At 42.6% G+C, this 21809-nt stretch overlaps 1 protein-coding gene across 5 annotated transcripts in view; it reads left to right on the top strand.

The window, feature by feature from the left end:
• The first annotated feature begins 13730 nt into the window (after nucleotides 1-13730).
• Nucleotides 13731-21809, top strand: part of PCSK5 (proprotein convertase subtilisin/kexin type 5) — a 448916-nt gene continuing 440837 nt past the window's right edge. For 3 of the 5 annotated variants that reach the window (XM_058565628.1, XM_058565627.1, XM_058565629.1), the window contains exon 1: nucleotides 13731-14408. In XM_058565628.1, the coding sequence (XP_058421611.1) occupies nucleotides 14217-14408 (192 nt within the window). In that variant the 5' untranslated portion in view covers nucleotides 13731-14216. The remainder of the gene's footprint in view (nucleotides 14409-21809) is intronic. The other 2 variants (XM_058565632.1, XM_058565631.1) reach the window with 1 other exon arrangement.

Below are 21809 nucleotides of genomic sequence, written 5' to 3'. Positions count from 1 at the left end.
AGTCATTGGATATGGGCTGCCCCTGGGGAGGGTTGCAAATATGGATGAGCAGCTTCCTTGGATTGAGGCAATTTCCAGAAGGGAATCAGATATGAAGGGAGCCTACAATAGCCAAGAGTCTTGGAAAGGACGCTCAGGCAATGAGAGCCTTGGTCCTGAAAAGGTGGAATATGGGAGCAGCACACCACAGCATCGAGTTCAGTGACCAATTGCTAAATTTCCTCTTGTCATTCCTCAATACTATTGATGTCTTGGGGCTGCTGTGGTTCAGCTTTTGGGGTATTTGTCTAACAAAGTAGAATCATCTGGGGCAACTTTCAAAAATGCCTATACCCAATTCCTAAATTGATTCAATGTGCAGCCAGGGTTGAGACCTCTAGGCCTAATAGATCAGGCAGTTATTGTTAATCTGAAGGGCATTAATGTTCCTTAACATATACGTGCAGTGTCTCAGGATTGCGCTTGGCTGGCATGGGCAAGACTGAACTGAGAATTCCAGCCACCGCTGCTCCAAAGGGATTAATTAGAGATGTCTAAGGTGTTTAGGGGAATGAAACAGCCAACATAAACACACACACCACCACCTCAGCCCTGCTGCCATCTCCCAGAACTTTGCAGATGAGTTTTATTGGATAGATTTTAAACATTTGAAGCTTATAGTTTGTTTCTTTTTCTTTCTCTAGCTCATAGTTTGTTTCTCTTTCTTATTTTTGGTTCAATGTCTGCCTTTGGGTCCTTGTATAAAGGAGACTTTTATCCACCTAGCTCTTGTAATCCCACCAGTTTTGGCTGAAGTACAGTGGTAGTTAGCCTTTCAGAGCAGAACAAACTATACATGGAGCCTTAATCAAATCATCTCCCAGCAAACATAACAGTCACATGCTGTAAAAATAAAAACTCCGTCAATGTATACGCTTATCTAAGACGCTGACATTATAAAGTCAGCGTGCTAAGATGTGCTTTTTATGTTTCTTGGTTGTATGTGTATTTACTTATTTTGTATTACGAAAAATTTCAAATATACATATAGAAATGTACGGAGAATAGTATATTTGACTCCTCCTTATTCATCACCTAGCTTCAACAAGTATCAATATGTGGCCAATTTTTTCATCAATGCCTACAATTTCTACGACCACCTCTTCCCCCTGACCCCAAAAAACCCTGGAGTCTTTTGAGGCAAATCCCAGATATATCATTCCATTCATAAATACTTCAGAAGAGACATTCTTTTTAATCCCTGTCAACATTACTAATTTATCACAACATCTCCTGGAATTGATCTGAGCCATCAGTCTACACCAGAAAGAGATGACTACAGAATTATTCATTCAACAGACAGATATTGGGCACCAAACACATGCTTGTTACTTAGCATAGAAAATGGAATTGGAGGTGGTATTTGTCTTCAGGTGTTTTAAGTTCTGTGTGTGTGTGTGTGTGTGTGTGTGTGTGTGTAGGGGTGTGTCATGTGTGTATATGTAGGGATGTGCTATGCGTGTATGTAGGGATGTGTTGTGTGTATGTGTGTGTAGGGGTTTGTTGAGTGTGTGCAGGGGTGTGTGTATAGGGGTGTGTTGAGTGTGTGCAAGTGTGTGTGTGTGTGTGTAGGTAGCTGGAGAGAGAGAGGCAGGAAAAGAAAAGCATAGAGTTAGCGACAATGCAGTTTGGGACCGCTGTGGGCAAGGGAGGCACGAGCTTTGCAAAAGGCTTTTTGTCAAAACTGATTTCTAGAGTGAAGTTTGAAGATTTATCACCAAATGGTGACGTGGAGGTTGAAGGAAGTTCCAGGCAGTGGGAAGAACCATATGAAACTCTTAACTTCTATAGCCTATTAAATGCCCATATGCCCATATGGTCCAATTGCTCTATCCAATCAGCTTTCCTAAAGCAGCCATTTAGCATCGCTCTGACACTTGGCCACAGTCATCTACTCTCATTCCACACAGAACCTCCACAATGAGTCTAATCACAGAGAGAGAGCAGTTCTGCTCTTCTAGGACCTCTTTGACAGCTTGCACCAGCATTTTTACCTTGGATCCCTAGACCATCTAGAAAAATTCTCAGTAGATACTGCATGGAAGGGGATAAATGTGGATCTGAGCAAATCAGAAGGCATGATCTCCAGAGGGTGACTCAGTGCCATCATCTCTGCATCATATTACCCAATGGGTCTACTGGATTTGAGTATTTGCGGTGTAACATGAAAAAGTAGATAAATGATAGCTGGCATGCTAACAAAATCAATTAAATAGATTCTCTGAAGGTTGGCTCGTTCTTTTCTCACATGTGCTTCAATGAAAAATTGTTAAAATATTTACAGGGAGAAATTGGACTACCACTTGACGGTATGTATTCAGAGGTATTTTGGTGTACAATATTTCACAGACTATTTATGATATTAATAAAAGTAACATTTACTGCTAATTCTTATTAAGAAACTACTATGTGAAGTAACAAGCTAAATCCTTTTTCATAAACTATTTTATTTAATCTTCACAATAGACTTATGAAGTAGGTCCTAGAATTATACCCGTTTTATAGGTAAAGATAGAAACAAAAAAGGTTTGAGGAATTCACAAGATCATACAAGCAGTAAATCTGGTGTTTTGAACCTAGGCGGTGTGACTTCAGGGGCCACAGGGTTAACACTGTGCAGTATACCTTCATTATAGATTTTTTCACATTTTATGATTTCTTTATAGAGTCAGGCTATGTCATAGGTCATTTTGAGACTGTGAAGCTTACTCTGTGAAAATCATTTGACCCTGGTAGCTTATGATCAAAAAGATGTGCTCTATACAGATGTCAATATGGTATTATCTATAATATATTCCCCAAATTGGAAATGGCTTATATTGTCCACAACAGGGTAATGGTTATGTATGTGTATATATACAATGTGTGTATGTGTATAGTATATCCATATGATAGACTCTTTTGCAGCCATGAAAAGACATATTTAACAAATAAATGGAGAAATAGAATATATTTGAAATATGTAAGTGAAAATAAATTAAAATAACTAAAATATTAAATTAGGATAAAAAACATGTGTATGTGTATATGTATGTATATATGTATGTAAGTGTGTACATTATAAATATATACACATATATAATTTGCCTTATATATATGTGTGTACATCTACATATATAAAGAGAGAGAGGAGAGGGGATAAAAAAATATATGTCAAGATAGTGATTAGAGAGGTTAGAGGTGTTTGGGGGTTTACAGAATATTTTTATTTATTTTACTGTTTTCCACAATATACTGACACAATCAAAAAAGACTTATTTTTAAGTACATCTATCTCTACCTTTGAGGTAATTAAAATTTTGGTTGAAGAATGTGTCATAAATGTAAGAGAATCATGCATTTTTACAAATTGTACTTATGTTCCAATGCTACTGCTATTCCATTTTATTTTTATGTTGGGAGGAAGATTCAAAGAAAACTCTATATTTAAGTGCTGTGTAGCATTTCTAGTCTTGCCTTTATCTTGACTTATTTCTAAATGCTTTTAACAGAAAATCATGGTATACTTTCACATATATCACCTTTCTTCAAGCTCCTGAAGGTCTTTTCTTCATTGATATTTATCTGACATTGTAAGCAAAATTGTCATTTCGTCCATATTTGCAGGAGGATACATTAAGATAAAAGATGATTAGAGACTGCAAAATATTCTGTACTAAACAATCTGCCACAGTGCAATGTGACACCATTTTCTTGCATTTTGCATGGGGTCATCCTTCCTTCATTCATACTGCATCCCCCAAACTGTCTTGTCTTTAAATAATGCAGTGAAGAAATTAAATAATTAAAGTTGCAGATGAGAAGTATTAAAGATTTTAAGCAGAAAAGGAGGGAAGAGTGAAAGGAAAGAAATTAATATTTTTAGAGAAAATACTTGAAACCTTGAACGCATCTGCAATTTAAAGAGAAAATCCACATGAATGAGACCCAGAGGGATAGGGGAAATGGCCATTCTTTGTTAGAACAGGAAGTTGGTGATCTTGGTTGATTGTCTCATTTGAGCAAGGCCTCTGGTATTATTGATTAGATTGCAGAGTTTCAAGTAAATTTTAAATTACTTTATAGACCCATCAAGCATTGTTCAGGATGCTTGAACTAATGGAAACACGCTTCTGTTCTCTGGTTACTGTGGAAGCCAAAAGCTGCATTTTGGTGAACCTGTCTGCAGGCTGGGTCTCAGAGAAAGATCTGGGGAAGGTTTATGGTATTCCATTTTCCCACGCAAGCCTGGTTTTCTCCAGATGTTGAAGACAAGGAGGTTATTTTGAATGGATTTTAAATGTTTCCAGGATCAGAGTGCTTTTCTCTAATCCAATCAGGAGCCTCACATTTTGCTCAGAAGCTGACTTATAAGCTTAAGGGAAGACACAAAGTTATAAAGATTCTCATTGGTTGAAGAGGAGTTACCTGGGACTTTTCAACCTGAAGAGTTGGAGAACTTTGGTTAAAGGTATAAAAAAATCCCTAAAATCCTAATATCCCTCATAAATGGCACTAAGTGTACCAAATATTAGAATCGTATTATATTTTCATTCTATTCAAACCCAACCCCCAACCAATCTTTAAAATTTATCTCAGTCTCTATTTTCTCCATGAAATTGCTTAGACCACTCCAGCATCTTCTTCATCCCCTCACCTTCTCTCTCTTAGTGTCAGCACTTAGCATTGAGAATTAGACAAATTAAATAACAATCTAACAATTCAAAAGTTTCACCAAATGGCTTAAAGCTTTGTGAAATTATGACTTCTCTATTAGTCATTGATCATAGCACCCAGCCCAGTGTTAAAAAAAACAAAATTCTACTGAATAACATTTAAAGATCTTATTGGCTTTATTCAACGATTCATGAATTGGACAGCATCCAATCTAGCAGATAGGAAGGAGCTCCAAGAGCTATACAAAATGAAAGACTTATGTAGGCAAAAGGGAGCAAGAACAAGGAAGTTATACAAAAAGACAAAAAAGTGAATTGGTTATTGAAGGTTACTTTCTTTTAGGGGATGGCATGGGTTTATCAGGCAGATGACCTCACTAATGCTGATCAGATGATTCTTGATTGACTGGTTTAAGATTCCACTTCTGGGAGAGCTGAAACTGTGATTAAGTTAAGTCTGGATTTGTTGATGTGGGGCTTAGCATGAGTGACTCTATTTTGGGCCTGTTGTCTTGTCTTTAACACCAGTATTGACTGAATGACTGACTGATGGAAGGATGGACAGATGGATGGATGGATGGGACAGATGGAGGCAGTAATTTTGGTAGTCAGGGCAGTGGATTTGGAGAATGCTGTCAGAGTTGAGATAAGAAATGATTCATTCACCATATTTATTAGCCCACTTCATTTGATTAAATTATGTGCCTGATCCCTCTACAGTTTGAGGCTGCGAGCTATTCTCTAATTTTTGGAGCATGAGAGACCCAAAAGATGTTAATTTATCCTAAGGAAAAAAGTCTAAAGCACACTCAGCCTTTATTCATGAAGATATTCTCTCCAGTATTATTTACAACAATGAAAAATTGGAAACAATTTAAATGTCCTACAATAGAGTTTAGTAAATTATGATACATCAACCCAATGGAGTATGGTCATTAAAATGATAATTACAAAGACTATGGAGACATATTTATAGTATTTATTATGTGAAAAATGCAGAATATGAAAGTGAGTGTGTGTTATGTTTATAACTTAATAAAGATATGGTTGTTTTCAGACCAATACGAGGAGAGAGTACATAAATATGAAAATAGCTATGTTACAGCAGTGGAAATATTACAGTATTTCTCCTTTTTTCAAACTGTTCTAAATATTTTTCTATTTATTATTATTTATGAAGATCAGGGTGATGAAAGACAGTATGTGATGACTAGACAAAGTTATAGGAAAGTTGGAACAAGGGAGATATGAGAAGAAAAATGGGCATAATATGGGGTGAAGAAATTAAATTTGCCATAAAGGGCAGAAGGTGATTCAGTTAATGCTGCCTTGCCCATGATTTTACTTGTGGCACCTGCCACCTATCCATTTACTTTTTTTTTTTTTGATGAGGAAGATTGTCCCTGAGCTAACATCCGTTGCCAATCTTCCCCTTTTTGCTTGAGGAAGATTGGCCCTGCGCTAACATCTGTAGCAATCTTCCTCTATTTTGTATGTGGGATGCCACCACAACATGGCCTGATGAGCGGTGTATAGGTCCACACCCGGGATCCAAACCCGTGAACCCTGGGCCGCCTGAAGAGGAGTGTGCCAAACTTAACCACCACGCCACCAGGCTGGCCCCTATCCATTTACTTTTGCATGAGTCATTTTCTGTCATTCTCAAAGTTCTACTGATAATTATGTGTGTTGGGTATGTGTGTGTATAGTGGGAGAATAAAATATTTTAAATAGCCTTATTGAGGTGTAATTGATATGAAGGGAGGATCCAATTTTTAAAATGCACCTTTGGCCATCAAGTAAAAACCGCTCTGAGAATAGGACCACTTATAAAATAAGCACATTACTGGGAACCTTAAGACGATCCTTTCTACCAGTGTCCATTATAATGAATTCCAACAAGACTTCACAGTTGCTTCTCATAAAGCTTGTGGAATTTCATCATAATGAGCACATTGCTGTTTGTAGGACCCAGATAATTAGCAAGTGAAAAGAAAACCTCTGAATTCAGTCAGGAAAAGAGAAAATCATTTTAGACACAATGAATCACACATCCGCTTTCTTCCTAGAAATTTTTGGGGGAGTGTTGATTTGGATATACATCTGGGGACGGAGCTGAGAAATGATTGGACTTCAAGGTGAAGAGAGATGAGTGGAGGAGATGAGAGGGAACTGCATCTTGATGACAGACTCAGGAAGCCCTGAAGGAAGGCCCTTAGCTTTGAATTCTCCAGGCTCTCCTCCTCAACTAAGAACATGAGTACTTTCCACAAGGAGGGACTGGTCAAAGCCCAGGACAGGACAGAAGTCTATAGTTCAGGGGGTATATCTTTGTAGAGACTTTGCTGTAACTCTGGGATGGTGAAATTAGCACAAATACAGGATTCAGAAAGCCTGAATTCCAATCCAAGTCCCAGCACTCACTGGCTGTGTGCAGCTGGAGAAATCAGTTCAGCACCCACTTTCCACATCTGTGAAGTGACTGTGATGGCTGTGACAGTGTTAAAATGATGACAATGTCTCCACTTACTTGGCATGTCACTGTGAGAAGTAAATATGGTCATAACCCAGAAGTACTTTGACAAGTCTATACAAATGCTGTGTAGGAGCTCTATCAATAATAGTCATCAAGATCACTCTATGAGTGATCCAATCAATGTGACAGGGTTTACTTTCACCCTTCCCATATAGATTCGCCAATTTCCTCTTTTCCTTTAATCCAGATGTTTTCAGGGAATTCTACTTTGAATTTGTAGAAAGGAAAAGGCCTGTTCCTGTCTAGACTCCATTTGGCAGAGAGTTTATCATTAAACATACTATGAGAGGGCATGACTCACACAGGAGAAATTGCAGCATGCTAGGTCCAATGTAAGCAAAAGGCTGTAGGATAATAGAATATTGATTAGATAATATGCTTCAGAGTCATTAGTTTCCACACATAACTGAACCACTTCTGGAACTTCACATCTCTCAAATCGTGAGACTCCATTTGCTAAACCCAGAGCACCTCACAACACACTCGGGTGGAAAACGTGTTTTCCAAAGTGTCCAAGGTATTAAATGCAAAATCAATTCCAGGTGGATCCACTTCTGTCATCTAGCCAATAGTGTGGCCTTGAATATTTCACTGACCTTCAGGTGGTCAGCTTTTTACCTGTAAGGTTCAACTTGTCTTGTCCATGGGGCATCTAGCACTCAGCTCCTTTGAGCCTTGAAGTCTTAACTTCCACTATGCCCTAAGATTTTTTTTTTTCCTAATAATACTTAGCCCAGTTTTATAGAATGTCACTAAGTTTTGCATTGCTGACATTTCCTGCAAAATTCTTTTCATTTTTCATTTCACTGCCAAAATGTCAACATGCAAATATTTTATGAATTTGCCAACTTGTATCTGTATGGTCACAAAAAAAGTATATGACAAAGACTAGAATAAGAAATGATTAATGATACCGAATATATTGCCTGTTCCTTCTGCACAGGATTCAACCTACACTCACCTTTCACGCTTCAATATGCTACCAGATCTCAAAACAATGCTCTAATTATTTTTTTAAATAAATAAACAGCAGTACAGCAGTACTAGAGAAAGATGTTTTCTTCACCAAGACTTTAATTATGATTCATAGCATTTTCATAGAACTTGGTCTCATCTTCACTCACAGAAGGCAAAATTTAGCATTTAAACAGCCAATTTATGTAATAGTGTTTTTTAGCACATCTACAAAACGGGCTTTCACTGTTCTTGTTTGGAGAAAATTGAAGAGAGAAGCACGCCTCAGGGTCTCCGGTGATTTAGTGTACTCTTAGTTCGTGATATTCTGCGGAAGCCAGCTAAGTCATAGGACTTAAAAGGGGACACTGGCCATAGTTCAAATCAGAGTCAATTTTTTCTTGATGCAGTATCTGGTTTTGAGCCATCACAGGGAACTTATAAACATGGAGCCAGGGAAATCTTACACTTTTTTAAACTGAGAAGCCCTAAAAAGCTTTCTGTTGAATTATATTCTACTGCCTTTAGAAATATACAATTTTATCAATGAATTGTTTGTAAGTATGGGATAACCTTTTTGAAAATAGAACTTTGCTGCCATTCTATATACAGTACAGGAAAGAATAGTAGCTGCTCATTTGCATAAGTTTAAACTGAGCTCCTCCTCCAGGCTAACTGTTGCAGTGAGCTTTGGGTCTGGAATACCTTACTGATAGATACCTCTACCGTGCATTGAAGGGTTAAGGGCAACAAAAGATGTCCTTTTTTTTTCATACATTACTAAAATCTGTAGTGGAGGTAGGGAAGGTTGGTAGGGAGGTACTTGAACAATAGCTACACAATGGTTGTGTAATAACTACATCCTGAACATACCACGGGAAGAATGAAGTTATGTCATGCACAGTGAGTGGTGAGTGATCTAGATATACAGTTTCTGGAAATGCAGAATGTAATAGGCGTAAAGGATGTACTCATACAAGGTATTTGCGAAATAATTTTGTCATAAATTTATCTTCCTTCAGATAAATAAGTAAAAGTCATAAGACTATGTTTTGAATTACAATGTATCATTTGGTATCAATGAATTAGAGCTACTGCCTGGACTCAAAAGATATTTTAATTCCTAGGGTCCATTTAACTTGGTCTTCCTAGGGACGATCAAGTTGTTAAGTCAGTGGTTATTAAACCCCTGATTCTCTGAGAGGTTTAAGAATGAAAGAGCTAATAGAATGTTTTGGAGAAAAAGATCCAGAAGCACTACGAAAAGAGCAAGTCTGGACTCTTGGGGGAGGGTTGTTGCCATTGACATAGATTTTATTCTTTTTGGTGGGTGAAGCTCCAAGACCCAAGCCTCTTGCTCTGATTTTCCACACCCTTTCTCTACCTGCTTTTCCCTGAATTAGAGTCTGAGGTGGGGAGGCAGGACATCACATTCATCCAACATATCCATCCTGAAGAGGATACTGCTCTGTATCCTCTGCAAATGTCCACAGAAGACAGTCAACTACACCAATCTAGGTCAACTTCAAATAGGTCAAAGATGGAGCTAAGGCTTCCTGAAATCTGCAGATGTTAGTCATGTGTTAGTGTCCCCTTATATAAATATTATGCAATAAAAGTAATAGCAGGCCCTGGATTAACTTTTGTCCTGGGACCATATGTGTCATGAATCATATTTTTAAGTGATGGTGGTTAAACATCTAAGGAATCTGAAATGTTAAGTCAAGTTTCCATCCACTGGATTGAATTTATTTTATTAACCCAGGGATGCAAATTAGATTAATGTTAATCCTAGGTTCATAGCACACTGTCATCTTTGGTCCATGCAGCTCTTCCTTTGTTTTATTTATATTATTCATCCATTCATTCACTTGTTTTTCCATGATAGGATTACTGTCTTTCAGATTAGTTTTCTATTGGCCTCAGTTTTCTTCTCTATTAAGTAAAGAAGTTAGATTCTATGATATCTAAAGTCTTTTTCAGCTCTGATGCTTGGTGAATGAGATTAGGGCCTGAAATGTGTTTGGCTCAATGCCTGGCATATAACTAGTCTTTAATAAATGTTAGTAATAACTACCATTTATTATTATTATCATTATTTGACAAATTTTCACTGCCACTTCTGAATTTGATATACTGGAAAACTGATTAGAATCCCTATAAATTTGGTGACGCTTCTCCCGGGCAGCGAAATTTCTAGGAGCATTTTTCCCCCTTCGTCAGCTCCAAACTGTCCATTACCAATTTATCGTTGATTCACAGGATCTCAGGTTAGACGAGATCTTAAAGGTCAATTCCCAGCAAAGGATGTAGCAGAGCAAGAAATGAGGTGTCTCATAAAGCAAACTCTTCCCAGAATAATTTCCATTTGCAGGGTTTCAAGATGAGTCTTACCAAGTACTTTTCACTTCTCCTTCTACTCAACTGCCTGGATTTCTGTTCATTGCATTTCACTGAAATTTTCTTTTAGAGCTGTGAGAGACCTTGGCAGAGAGACCAAACACTAGCAGGGCCTCATTATCAAGTAATATGTTGCTAAGTATAAGGCAGAGTAAAACTTACAACTGCCTGGTTTCCTACCATATGGCACAGAGGGAGAGTCAAGGGTCAAATCGTGTAGTGCTACTCTTCGCATACAAAAAGGAAGCAGTCCTGCAAGATTTGGATTTCAGCTTCTTTTCCAATGTTAGTGATGGTTTTGCACTAACCATTACTATTCTATCGGTTCCTGGTCCCTTTGGCTACTGAGGCATTGATAATAGGGCTGAGGATGATAACCAATAGAGCTTAAGGTCATGAAAGAAGATGTTTTTTGCTACAGCTATTGATCCTTATCTGGAAGCTTCATTCTGGCCAACTGGCTCTAAGCAAGGAAGCTAATGAGTTCATTAAGGTAGATCCCAAAGCAGGAAGCAGGATATGCCTGTGCATCAATGGGAGAGGGGCTTCTCTGGTATTCTTTAGGTTTAAAAATCACACTCTGAGAATGGACACATGACTGAAGTGGAAGACACCTGCAAAAGGGATGGACAATAAGATGAATGAATTTACATTCATGGGTTTGATTTGACAGATGAATGGGGGTTCCAAATCTTTTTTATCTTTTTAAACAGAGCTAGGTTTTTCCCTTCTAAATACATATGCATCTAAATGGAAGAATATACCCTTTGAGTAAGCTAAATATTGGCCCAGGGATTGGTTTACAAAGCAGCAAAGTGGTTTACCCATTTCCTACCTCACTTTCCAATTTTCTCTCATGTTCAATGCAGTGAATGCTGTGTGTCTGTGCGCCAAGCAGGGCATGCTTACAGAAGGCTAGAGTGTTAGTGGAAAGAAAAAGAGAAAGACATCATGGAGAAAAAATATCAATGAGTGATTTTACCACTCTTAGGAAACAGCCTCAGGGCCTCAGGAGACCTGGCGCTGTGATTCCTCTTCATTTCATTCAGAAATTGAAGCCCAGAGGCAACATGGCTTTCAAAGAGAAGCATTTTGTGCTGCCTTCGCAATTCTGAACAATAATGGCCCCTGAGTCCCAGAGAAACCCACAGGCCATGCTTCAAACTTGACTCCTGTGTGGTCCTCACAGTGGCCACCCTCCTGTGGATCCCGGTCAGAACAGGCTCTCCCTCCCGTCTGACAGCAGATGCTCACAGTTCTGAAGGAAAGAAAGACTGTCTCTTGTATGTATGTTGAGATTTGGATCTTAATTGAGCTCTTCTCATCCCATCTGAAACCCATCAGCTTCTAGAGGAATAATCCAATGTCCCTATGGAGACATGGTGGTCTGAGTGGCAATTAACAGTGATCTAATAGGTTGTAAACTTTCTGGACTCCAGGTTGGGGAGGGAGGAAGAGGAGTGTTCAAAGGGACTGGCCAGTAGCGAGACTGTGCCAAAACTCTAAAGCGCAAGCATAGTTCTTCTACCTGTAAATAACAACAACAACAACAACAACAACAACAAACCACATTTACTCTGAGTTATTCAGAGTCTGAATTCCACTAACCCTTTGTTCCTCCCTCTCTTCCTTTCTCCAGCATCCAGCACAATGCCTGGAACATTCTATGTGCTCAAAAGAGGTGTGTCAAATCACTCAAATACGTAAATTAATAAAATACTTGCCCTTCTGCAAATGATTTGGCTTTTCTGATCTACTTCTTCAGTAATGTGGGGATAATGTTATTTTGTGGGTTTGTGCTCAAGGTTAAATAATATATAGCATACTTTGTATGATGTGTAAAATGTCATAAAATGATAATTTTATGAGTTACGAATTTAACTATGAATGTTATGAACTTTAAATTTATGAATTTTGAATTTGCAGATATGGTTCAGCTGAGGAGAGAGAGGAGAAAAGTGCAGATCTAGGCAGATAAAAGAATCATTACCCAAAGCTATAGATGTGATGGGTTAAATAATCTCAAATACATTTAACCAATGCTTAGGAAGAAAAATAATGGAGCATGGGAAAAGGAGAGGAAAAAAGAGGAGGGAGGGAGTTAGGGATAGAGTGAATGCTTTTAAGGTCACTTGAGTTATTTCATAAAGGGTAAATTTTCTTTTCACAAGAAATCATCCTGTGCCAAAAAAGGCGGGGAGGTTGTTCAGCAGAAGCGGGTTAATCCGAGCTCCCTCCTGCCTGCTGCGGCCACAGTGCCTGATACAGTCAGGAAGGCGGCGCAGCCACATATTTCATCTGAACTTCCTCTGTGGTCCTTTTTATACTGAAGTCTCTCACTGTTACAGGGCCGTGCTTGGAAAAGTTGGAAAACTTTTCCCTTGGTGGAAAAAGGAAGCCCTCATCAGACTCAATGCAACGAATGAATGAAGTTATTCCCTGGGCTCAACATCTCCATCTACTTTCATACCAAATATTCACAGAAACATCTTTCCTCAATTCCGCGGCTGGAATTTTACTCTCCGGTGGCGTTGCCTTAGTATCGGATGCACAGATTTCGAAAGTCAGAAGGCAACAGACTTGGCTTTGGAGCCACCGTGGTTGGTTTTTGCAAGAGTCGATGCTCCTTACAGTCCTGTGTGGTAGCTTCTCCCGGGAGCAGAACGTGTGAAATAAACGGTTGCTGAACAGCACGAAGAATTAACGAAGTGAAAATCTCGGGTTATTTGTTCGGCAATTGACACGCAACTGACCTCCTTAAATACTTGTTAAGGAGGTTCAGAGCGAGGATGAATGAGTCTTCGGGGCGCTTGACTCACACCAGCTTGTAAATCTCTTGAGTCTTTCGGGAAGTAGCGGTAAATTAATACAAATCCAGGAGGGCGGGAAGAGAAGGGAGTAAAACCACGACGCCGGAGCTCTCCTCCCAGCCCTTTGGAAAGACTCGCTTTTGCTCTCCGGAAGCCTGGAGGTTACAGCCTGGAGAACCCGGCAGCGCTAGGACCCGGTTGGCGCCTGGCTGCAGCCGCTCTCGGGCGGGAGGAGGAGGGAGAGGAGGAGGGGGATGTGGGAAAGGAGGGGTGTTAAGGGGGGGAGTCATTTATGCAGAGCAGGCGCTGCTGCCATTGCCACTCACACTCCCCGCGCGCTGCTCGGAGCCCGAGGGAGCGCAGGGAGCAAGCTAGTGAGCGCTCGGAGCCCGGGCCAGCAGAGGGGGCGCCCGGCCGCTGCCTGCAACGCCGCCTCTGCCGCGCTCGGGGGCCCCGGGAGGAGCGAGGGCGAGTCGGAGAGTCCGGGAGCCGAGCCCGGCGAGACCCAACTGCGGGAGGGCGGCCGCCCCACTCAGCCGCCTCCTGCGCCCGAGCCGGGCAGCGCCGGCCGATCGCCCCGCGGGCCGGAGAGCAGGGAGCACAGGTCCCCACAGCCCCAGGGATGGTCTAGGAGCCGGCGCGAGGCTCGCTGCTCTGCTCCCTGCCGGGGCTCGCCGCCTCCTGCCGATCGCCCAGGGCTGCGAGCCGCGGCGGCCCGGGGGCTGCGCGCCGGGGCGGCCCAGGCCGGAGAAGTTACTTGTGCGCGCAGCTTAGTGCGTGGAGCGAGCGAGCGAGCGAGGGAGGCAGTGAAGCGCCGGGGCCATGGGCTGGGGGAGCCGCTGCTGCTGCCCGGGACGGCTGGACCTGCTGTGCGTGCTGGCGCTGCTCGGGGGCTGCCTGCTCCCCGTGTGCCGGACGCGCGTCTACACCAACCACTGGGCAGTGAAAATCGCCGGCGGCTTCCCGGAGGCCGACCGCATCGCCAGCAAGTACGGATTCATCAACATGGGACAGGTAACGACAGGCTGGCCCGGCCCTCAGCCCTGAAGCTGCCGGGGGCGGGGAGACGGGAGTCCCCCTCGACCTCGCGCTTGTCCCCTCCTCGTTAATCCCCCTCCCCCTCTTCCAGATGTGCTCTTGCAGCTGTTGCCCTAACTCTTGAGCGATGCTCTCTCTCTGTACGTCTGTCTTCTCTTTCTCTCTTACACACACAAACACACACACACACTCACACTGCAAAGTTGCTGGTGTTTGTGTTTTGTTTACTTGTTTGTTGCAAGCCACGACGGACAGGTAGGGTCCCTGGAAAAATCATGAGTGTGCATAACCCCGTGGTGGTATCAGACTCGATCAGACCTTTTGACATGGAAAGTCGGGGGTCACTAGTACCCGGAGCTCTTCTGGGGGGGGAGGGTAGGAGGTAAGCGCGCCCCTGGTGCCAGCTCCTGATGGTTTCTGAGAGCCGGGGTAAGAGGGAGACGGGCAAGGGAAAGCCTTTCTTGCTCGGACTTGAATTTAGCCCTGAAAGAAGTTTCCTCTTGGGCGAGAGAACCGCTGGGCGCTGGAGGCGCAGGAGGCGCGGGGACCGGAGCTGGAAGGGAGGAGGGAGGCGGAGGGAGGGAAGAGGAAGCCGGACCCGGCGTGAGCGCGGATTTTGGGGGAGACCTCCCGGCTTCTTCGCCTCTCGCGCGGGATTCGCTTGGGGATTCTCCAGGGGGAGGTCGGAGGAGGAGGTGGGAAACTTCCAAGACCCGCTGACCAGGTTCTGCTCTGGGAAAACTGCGAGTCTTCCCCCTGGGAGGGACGTGCCGGGTGCGGAGGGGCGCCGTGGGGTTAGAGTTGGGGGGCAGCGGGCCACGGGGTTTTTGTGGGGTGCCGTTCGCGGGCTTTCGGCAGAACTGCCCGGCCAGGGGACAATGAATTGAGTGGTGTTATGGGGATGATGGGAAGCGCAACAGATTTGGAGGTACCTCCGGACTAAATGGTCTTGGCTTCCTCGCTTTCTTTCTTGCAAGAAATGGAGTGGAGAGGGCTATGTAAGCGGGTCCCAGAAAGTGCTCCCCCGTCCCGCAATACTCACACTCCTCCCACTCGCTGCTCCGGGCCTGGCCGGAGGAGCGGGCCCTGGCGAGACTCTGCTGGGGGTGGGACGCGAGGGTGATGGAGGCGCCCTCGCAGCAGACACGCTTCTGGGACTGCTCCGGGTGCACGCGCCCTGCGTGCCCTGTCAGGGGGAAGGGAGAGGAAGGTGCCGGCTGGTGCCACTGAAGCAAGAGAGCACAGACGGTTTCTAATGCCATTGCGCTCCACATGCAGGAACGCAAGCCCTGGAGCGCGGGGACCCTACGCTGCCTCGGGGACTCGGCACCGAGATAGGAGGCAGAACTGCTGTTCTCTCATCTGGAAGGAGCTAGGGAGCGCGAGGTCTTGTGCTTTGCGGGTCCAGAGGGACGACATGTTTCAGAGAAGCCAGTCCTGTGGAGGAGGACTGTGACTAGGGCAAGGGGCATGGTCTGTGTCCACCGCCCCCACCCCCACCCACATACACCAGGAAGGAAGGAAGGGACACCAGCCAGATTTTGTTGCCTAACTGCCTGTTGTGTTCAGGAGAGTTCCATTCTAATGGCTTGTTAGGATTCTACTGGCTTCTTTTTTTCCTGGAAGAAAGCATTGAATCTGTTTAAGTCTTTTTACGTGAGCTTCAAGTTGGGTGCTGCGTGTGACGCGGGAGTGTAATTGGGAAGGATGGTAATGAGAGTAGTCGTGTTAATCTTTCCAGAGACCCCTTTCTCAGATTCAGCTAACATTGAGCATCTCCCACATAACAGGCATGTTTGAAAAAATAAGTACTTGAACCTACACTTCTTTTGTAGTCTGCAAAACGTCCATTTTTGGTGGATATTACCTCACATACAGCAAAGAGAAAACCAAGACTCTAGAGAAGTTGACCAGCCCAGCATACCCAGCTAGACAGTGGCAGAGCCATGATTCACACCTGGGACTCTCTGGTCCAGGCCTACTTCTGCATGAGTCCTGCCTTTCAGGATGGGAGGAAGCAGGAAGAAAGTAAAATCCCCATTTCCTTGAATTCTGATTTAGTGGCTTAGTAGACTGGAAGCAAACAGCCAGTCTTAATTCACAGATACTTAGTTCACACAGACCTGGACTTCTTGAATCTAAGAAGCTTCACGACTTGCAAGGGCAGGAAGCCCGTTATCTAAATAAACTCATTAAATAGAACCCAGCAGAGTGAGGGAGAAGAAATTGTCACTCAACCCACTCTTGAACAAGCAGACATTGCAGTGGCCTCCCTCGCTTTTTATGAAGGGCCTTCTAGTGAAGATCCATGGCTTTTCATTTAAAAAGTAATACTAAGAAAGTTTACAAACAACACCAGATACTACTTATTGTGGTTTTTACAATGCTAATGAGGAAATTTACTGCTTGCAGAGGTTACAGAGGGCGCCTTGAACTGATGCCATCGCCAGTGCAGAAAGACCAGCTATTCTTACAGTGTGAAGTGTTTCCTCTGTAGATCAAAGGGGAGTAATCCTCTGCTGAGTCTTTGGGGTGGTAAATTGAGTATTCACACGTGCAATATCATTGCACTGTATGGGCCAAATGTATTTCTTTCTCATGCTTTATTGCTCTGACCTTTTAACACTTTAGACATCCTTTTGTTATTCTTTCTTTCCATCAATAAACCAGCTGTAGTTCAGTAACTGATTTGCAAATGTCTCTGGAATGTTCTCCTGTTTTTACCCATTTGGGCTGGGGGTCCCACCTCATATGTCACAAATTGGAACCGAGATGTATCATTGTTTCTGAAGTGATTTAATATCCTGGTAGTATTTTTGATAACTTCAGTGTAATATTTTAGGTGAATAAGGTGACTTTTTCTCACAGTAAAAGTATAGTTTTGACTCTCTACTCAGGATTTCAGTGTAATGTTTTGTACAGCACCTTAGCATTTAAAAGCCGCAAGAGGTAAAATTTCTGGCCTGGAGATTTCTACAGAAAAGGATAGGCGTGCCTCTTGTGTTCATGAAAGATAGGATGTGCAGAGTGACAGAAGAGCAAGCAAGCAAACAACAGGCAGAAAGGACAGGCTTGACTTCCTGGAAGGGAACAATGATGAGAGTTTTCTTGCCTTTGGTTATAGAGATAGCATTATGTGTTGGTGGGTTTACACATAATGTTTGTATTTTGTGAATGGTTATGCCTTGCAATTCTGAAATGATGCCATAATTTTTGGTAGTAATTGTCATATCATCATATATCATATTTTGCTTGGTGTTAGAATGTCCTCCCTTTCTTCCTCTACAAGCCCTGACTTCAGGCCCCCTTAGTATCTAGTACGACCAGCACCTGCTGGGCTGGCTGAGGGTAGGTGTGGCTTCCTGTTGGCCTGTGCTGGATGGAAGAATAGTCCCCCCTCACTAATCCTGTGCTCTGACCCTTTGAGCTAACAGTGTAGTGCTTAGAGGATAGAAATGACATAAAGGAATAAGACATAATGTTAGTTGTGAACCTTTGTTTGGATGAAGTCTACAAACCAGGAGGAATTAATTTCTGGTTATTTGAACTCAGGGAGAAGGTCCTCTGTGAAGGTTGTTTGCCATGCACAATAGTTGGATTTACCCTTCTGTGAGTTGTTTATAATCCTTGGTCCCAAGCTGAGATTACCAGTAGCATAAAGCCCTCTCTAAACCGTGTAATTTATCTTGAGGAAGATTCCAGAAGGATCAAGCCAGATGCAAGCAATACTGGGGAAACATTTTACCTGGAGTTCCCATGGAAAGTATAGACTCGGAAACTCTGGAGATGCCACTTGCAAGGTCTGAGAAAGCAGGAAAGTCACAGAACTTAATGGAGCCCCTTGTTCCTTCATCTATAAAATGATAATCTCTAGGTAATAGAGTGAGTTGACTGTGCATTGCTCAGCACATAGTTAGGCTTGCAGTGAAAGGTTTGTTGAATCTGAATCTGAAATAAGTGAGATTCAACCTTTATTTAGATGGGGAGAAAGGAAGACATTATACAAATGGGAGATGCAAAATGTTACGATCAGGAAAATAAATTTTTGATGGCTGAGCGCAAAGAGCTAAATCAGAGCTCTGTAGACCTGGAAAATGGTTTTCCATTTCAACTAACAATTTAAAATAGTTTTAAAATAGTTTTCTGTTGGATTCTAAACAATTCTGGCTGCTTTCCCATGGTGGTGCCCTCCTCCCTGGCTGATGCTTGTTGTAGCCCATTAAATAGTATAGGATAAGCTTGCTGGGGGTGGAAAAAAGGGAAGAGAAATATCTGAAGACTAATTATTTTATAAAGCATCTTACCTGGGTACATTATATTAGATCGTATTTGAATTTATATTTTGTTTCATTCTGAATGTAGTTTGTGTGAGGAAGGTCAGAAGAAGCATTTCCCAAATCAGTAGAAAAAGATACTTTAGCAGGAAGAACCTTGTTCAGCACTGTCCTGAAGGCCTCCCACTGTGCTGGTTAGTTTTGACCTGTGAGCAGTGTGGGATGCTTAGAATGTTGGTATATAGTAGACAGTGAATTCTGGGTGCTTATGGATGGCATTAGAAATAGGGGATGTGGCTAGTCTGATGGGTTGTATGGGAGTGGACTGTGCTTCCCTCGTTAAATCTTTAGGCATTTTGTAAATAGAAAAGTAAATTGATGGAGGAGTCCCAGGTTGATGCCTGTGCGATACATCTGACTTTGCACTGGGCAGCTCTTCATGCCCAAGAACCTCAACCTGGACCTCCTCTAGCCACTCTCACATGCATAGTTCTCATGAGCAGAACGTTTCACGAGAAAAGGCAGTTCAGAGGGCTTGGCCTGATGATGCTTGGTCTGTTGCATTAATCTCATAGACTAGGAATGGCTTGTATGTGCCCACTGGGATTTTCGGGGTCTATTTGAAATGAAAAACTGCATTTTTGTGAGCCCCAAGGCAGCTGAATTTGCCTTATCACGCTGTCTTTCATGAGCTTATATCCAGAGGTCCTAACCCTAAAGGTCAGCCAGAGAAGCAGGGTAGTGTGCTGGGAAAATGTCCAGCCGTGTCTGACTCGCTGGTTAAGGGAGGGAGTCCTGACCCAGAAACATCCCCTGGGCAGGGAGGGGTGTTTGTGTTGTCGGTTCAAGTTATGTGAAGCAGTGTCTGGGTTTTCCCCACAGCTGAAATATCTCCAGGCATCGCTCAGCCTTGGGACTTGATCACTTGACTAATCCAGGTTGGATTCAATGACAAAGAAGCCGACTTTGGCTTTCTGGATGGTAAAAATGAACGCTTATAGATATTCCTGCATGCTAGAAGATATATATGTATATATCTGTTAATTTTTATTTTTATCAAAGTTAAATTTGCAGATAGTTTAGAGTAAAATTAGTCATGCAACATTCTCACTAATTTCAACAGATTGCATTTCCGCATCTAAGGGTACCAAGTAGGAACAATCAATGCCAATAAAGTCTTCAGTTTGCGTTAATCCTGGGAGGAAAATGAGACCAGAAAGAAAACAAGACTAGGAGTCAGAAGGTTTGAGTGAAACTCCAGGTTTTCACTTTTATTAACCAACCTGACCCTCAATGCTGCATTTTTCAAATAGGAGACCATAATACCTGCTCCATCTACCTCAGAGAGTTGCTGTAAAATCAAGTACCGTATAAATGAACATGAATGTATAAATAAAAAAAGGCATAGGAAGCATTATATGATCTATAAGAGCCCCCAAGGAGCTATACAGGCTGCATCAAGGAAAGTAAGAGAATGCTCTGGTTAATGGGGTTTCTGTAGGGGAGAAGCTTGTGATTTTCCAGATTCTTCTGATCGCCCTTGGGGATCTAGTGGGGCCAGAAAGGGAGAGGAGTCAGTGTGGCTCCCGATTCTTCCATTAGGGGCCAGTGGTAGCTATGCTTTTCCCCTGAGAGCTGTGGACAGAGGTGTTGGTTGGACAGCTTTGGTTTATAAGGCATATATAATATGGAGGTTGCTAGATTTTTAATTAAGACTCAAAGCATAGCCTTTTTAATTTGACTCAAATGTGACTATGCATAGAAAAGTAGTGGGAAATAAAACTGAAATATAGATAGGACCGTAAGGAATACAGATGGGGTTCTTTTAGGTACATGTCAAAAACACAACTCATACTGCTTAAATAGAACTAATAAACAAGCAGAGAAGGAAACAGAATCTGTTGGTTTTAACAGAGCCCCATGCCTTTATGTGCAGTTCTAAAAACAGAAGCTGAACCCCTCTTTGCAGCCAGACGTTACCTGATCTATACTTTCTTCGTGGCAAAACCTATCCTGACCTAAACTGACATTAATTAGGGCATTAATTTGTTTTGTTGCAGAAATAAATTAATGAGTTTGTTATGAGGTGGTTGTCCCGCATCCAGGTAGAGGTGTGTATAAGACACTCCAGTGTGTGCCCCATTGTACTTTCCTCTTCTGAAGAATTCTGAATTCTGAAACACATTTAGATGAAGAGTTTCAGAAAAGTGATTGTGGGCCTGCGCAGCTGCAAGGCCAGAGGGAGTGCTAATGTCAGGTGTTTCTCCATTTCCCTGTATTAGCTTCCTTCTCAGTCAGGCCCTTTCCACGAGGCTGTAAAGCTCATGCAGTTCTTAGTACCTCTTTTACCCAGTATTGAAATTAACCCCTGCAGAAGACTCCAGTTTGTCCTCATTGGGTCACATCCCCACTCATCCCCACTCACAATTACTTTGTCCATGGGAGGGGGGAGTATGTTGGTGAGTCAGCTTGGATCACATGTCCACCCTTGAAGTGAGGGAGATGTTGACCTTTGATGGGCAACCCACCAACTGAGGAGGGATAGTCTCCAAAGGAAAAGGCGATGCTGTTAGCAGTATAAGCGAAAGCAGATGTGGGACAGGACAAAACCCTACTACAGATCAGATTATATAAGGCCTTAAGTGCCTCGGCTAGCGAGTTTCATCGTTATCCTGTAGGATAAAGACATATCAAAGGTCCCTGAGAAGGAGGCAACAACCTATTGATTCAGCAAACATGAGAGTCCACCATGTAACGTACATAGGACATTCTCTGCTCTCACGGAGGCAGGACATTTTTACTGCACTATTGTTCAGCAAGACAATACTAGTGGACTTACAGGCAGTGCAGTAGTGTTCAGTCATGGCTGGGGGACTCCACTGGTAGCAGTGTGCATAATGAACTGGAGGAGGCAGAGAGGCGATTGTGTTGGTAAAAGTTACTGGTAATGAATACAGAAGCTGTCACAGTTGAAAGAGAATGGATTTGGAAGTTCTTGTATAGGTGGATCCAGTGTGGCTTGGTAACTAAATGGAAGTGGAGGATGAGAAGGAGGGAGAAGGTGAAGATAATTGCAAAGTTTATAGCCAATGGACAAGGAGAA

Source organism: Diceros bicornis, chromosome 22 (genome assembly GCF_020826845.1).
Source record: "Diceros bicornis minor isolate mBicDic1 chromosome 22, mDicBic1.mat.cur, whole genome shotgun sequence".
In the NCBI taxonomy this organism is placed as follows: domain Eukaryota; kingdom Metazoa; phylum Chordata; class Mammalia; order Perissodactyla; family Rhinocerotidae; genus Diceros; species Diceros bicornis.
This window is presented reverse-complemented; position numbering and strand designations above follow the sequence as displayed.